At 34.8% G+C, this 2,614-nt stretch overlaps 1 protein-coding gene across 1 annotated transcript in view; it reads right to left on the bottom strand.

Annotated features, from left to right (window-relative positions):
• Positions 1–2,614, bottom strand: part of LOC106882600 (laminin subunit gamma-1) — a 193,927-nt gene that overhangs the window by 2,165 nt on the left and 189,148 nt on the right. Inside the window, exon 24 of the mRNA XM_052977280.1 lies at positions 1,306–1,464. Coding sequence (XP_052833240.1) covers positions 1,306–1,464 — 159 coding nt within the window. The remainder of the gene's footprint in view (positions 1–1,305; positions 1,465–2,614) is intronic.

Here is a 2,614-nt window from a genome sequence, read left to right as displayed (position 1 = left end):
GGTGGGGGGCTTCTAAATAATGTTATTACACCCTTTTCTCTAGAAACTGTATTCCCTTCTGACTTGGTGTCCTCTCTTCGAAAAATTCCTGGGACCGCGCTTGATGTACTAGGGTTGTCTCTCTTGGGTGAGTTTTCATATTTTTCAGTAGGTGAAGTGATATTTGACATCAACTTTGAAACAAAACTAACTTCCAAGTTTCAATCTTACTGTGTTACTTTTGCTCACAGTAATATTCTTGTTTCATCATGTGACACTTCCTTCTTAGGATGGCACACCCTCCTTAAGGATGGATTTGTAGAGATGCTGTCAGGTTTTAGACATTTTGAACTCTCTCCATGTTTGAGAAAGAAAGAAAGGAAGGAAGGAAGACATACAGATGACCCCAGTATGGGACTGCTAACCAACCCTCAAGAGATGAAAGAAAAAGTTGACATCAGCAGAATTTGAATTTAGGGCACAGAGAGATCTGAGACGAATACTTCATAGTATTCAATCTGATGCTCTTACAACTCTTCTAACTTGTTCACACACGTGCATGTACATATTGTGTGCTATCTATTTAAAGCAAACTAGACTGCACTACAGACAGCTAAGGTAACAATATGAGAAATATAATTCATCTTTTAACTTGTACTTTGGCACCTATTATCTACTTTCAACACCCACCCTCAATCATTCAATATAGACAGAAGAAAATGTTAACAGTATGGGACTGGTGTTTTATTTACCAGCCTTGAAGAGATGAAAGACAGAGTTGACATCAGCAGAATTTTGAATTTAGGGCACAGAGATCCAAGGTGAATACTTTAGAGTTAAATATATATATATATATAAGCACAGGCTGTGTGGTAAGAAGCCTCCTTCTTAACCACATAATTTTGGGTTCAGTCCCACTGTGTGGTATTGGGCAGATGTATCCTATTAAAGTCCTGGGCCAACCAAAGCCTTATGAGTGAATTTGGCAGGCAGATGCTGAAAGAAGCCCATCATGTGTGTGTGTGTGTGTGTGTGTGTGTGTGTGTGTGTGTGTGTGTGTGTAACTACATTTGTGTGCTTGTGTTTGTCCCTCACCCACAGCTTGACAGCCAATGTTAGATTTTTACATCCTCATAACTTAGTGGTTCAACAAATAGAAATCAATAGAATAAGTGCAAGAATTAAAACAATAAGTATTGGCATCGATTTGTTCAACAACTCTTTCTGAATGTATTCCAGCATTTTCAACAATTTAATGACTGAAACAAGTATAAGATAAAAAAAAATAAATAAATAAATAAACAAACAAACAAAACCTCCTCTTACATTGTTCACTGCATCAGTGTCTTCTTCTGAACTGTCTTTCATGGAATTTACAGAAGAATTCATTTTATTTACTTGATCTGATAAAGAATCAGTTACACTAGCGATTGAATTTGCACGGGTTTCAATAGCTTGAGATTCTTTCAAATACTTCTCAGCATCCTAAACAAAGAGAGAGAGATAATAGATTTGGTTAGAAACCTCTTAAAAAAATATAAATAGTAAACGAGTGGAACTCAAACTGGAAATTGAAATAAGGCATTAAGACAATATGATTCTCCCCAGACACAACACAATTTGCTTCAACACATGAATGCACATAATGAATCTTGCAAACCAGATTAAAAAGCTAAGAAAATTAAATATACACATGTACACATATAGGGGCTGGTGTGGTAAGAAGTTTGTTTCCCAACCACATGGTTCTGTGTTCAGTCCCACTGCATGGCAACTTCACCAAGTACCTTCTACTTGGGAGTGGATTTGGTAGACAGAAACTGAAAGAAGTCTATCATATATGTATATATGTCCAGGTGTGTGTATATTTCTCTTTACATTGTCCCTACCACTGCCTGACAACTGGCATTGGTTTGTATACATCCCTATAACTTGGTGGTTTTGCAAAAGAGACTGATAGACTAAGCGCCAGATTTGAAAAGATAATTACTGGGGTTGATTTGTTCAACTAAGCACTCCAAGGTGATGCCCCAGCATGGCTGTATTCCAATGACTGAAACAAGTAAAAGATACAAGATATATATGCAGTGACAAACACTGCAAATTCATCCAGTTCATGTGAGCTAATTTAACACACTACAATTAATATGTAACTATTGTCAGTAAAATTAAATCAATACCCTACATCCAACCTTACTTAATCTGAGTATATAGTATATGAATGTATGAGGGAATATCACTGGAAAAAACTGAGCAATATTTGAGACACTGTACTTCAAGTTACATACTCATCAACCAATGAGTTTTAACTGGAAGGAACAGTTAATATGTGTCCTTCAAAATACATGCCTTATCATTTTAAACAAGTAAATAAATATTATCTGAAAAGATGAAATGGTTCATCATAGCTGTAAAACCTTTGGTCAGAGGTCAGCTAGTTCAGTCAGGAATCAACTGGAGCTAAACAACATCAAATAATCCACTTCAGCATTGCCATATATATATATATATATATATATATATATATACTAATAATAATAATAATAATAATAATAATAATAATAATAATATTAGGGATAAAATCCAAAATTACAGGTAAAAACCCAATTAAAATTAATTTATTAAAAATTAAAAT

This window comes from Octopus bimaculoides, chromosome 1, assembly GCF_001194135.2.
Source record: "Octopus bimaculoides isolate UCB-OBI-ISO-001 chromosome 1, ASM119413v2, whole genome shotgun sequence".
NCBI classification, from domain to species: domain Eukaryota; kingdom Metazoa; phylum Mollusca; class Cephalopoda; order Octopoda; family Octopodidae; genus Octopus; species Octopus bimaculoides.
The sequence above is the reverse complement of the archived record's forward strand: the minus strand, read 5'-3'. Positions and strand labels throughout refer to the sequence as shown.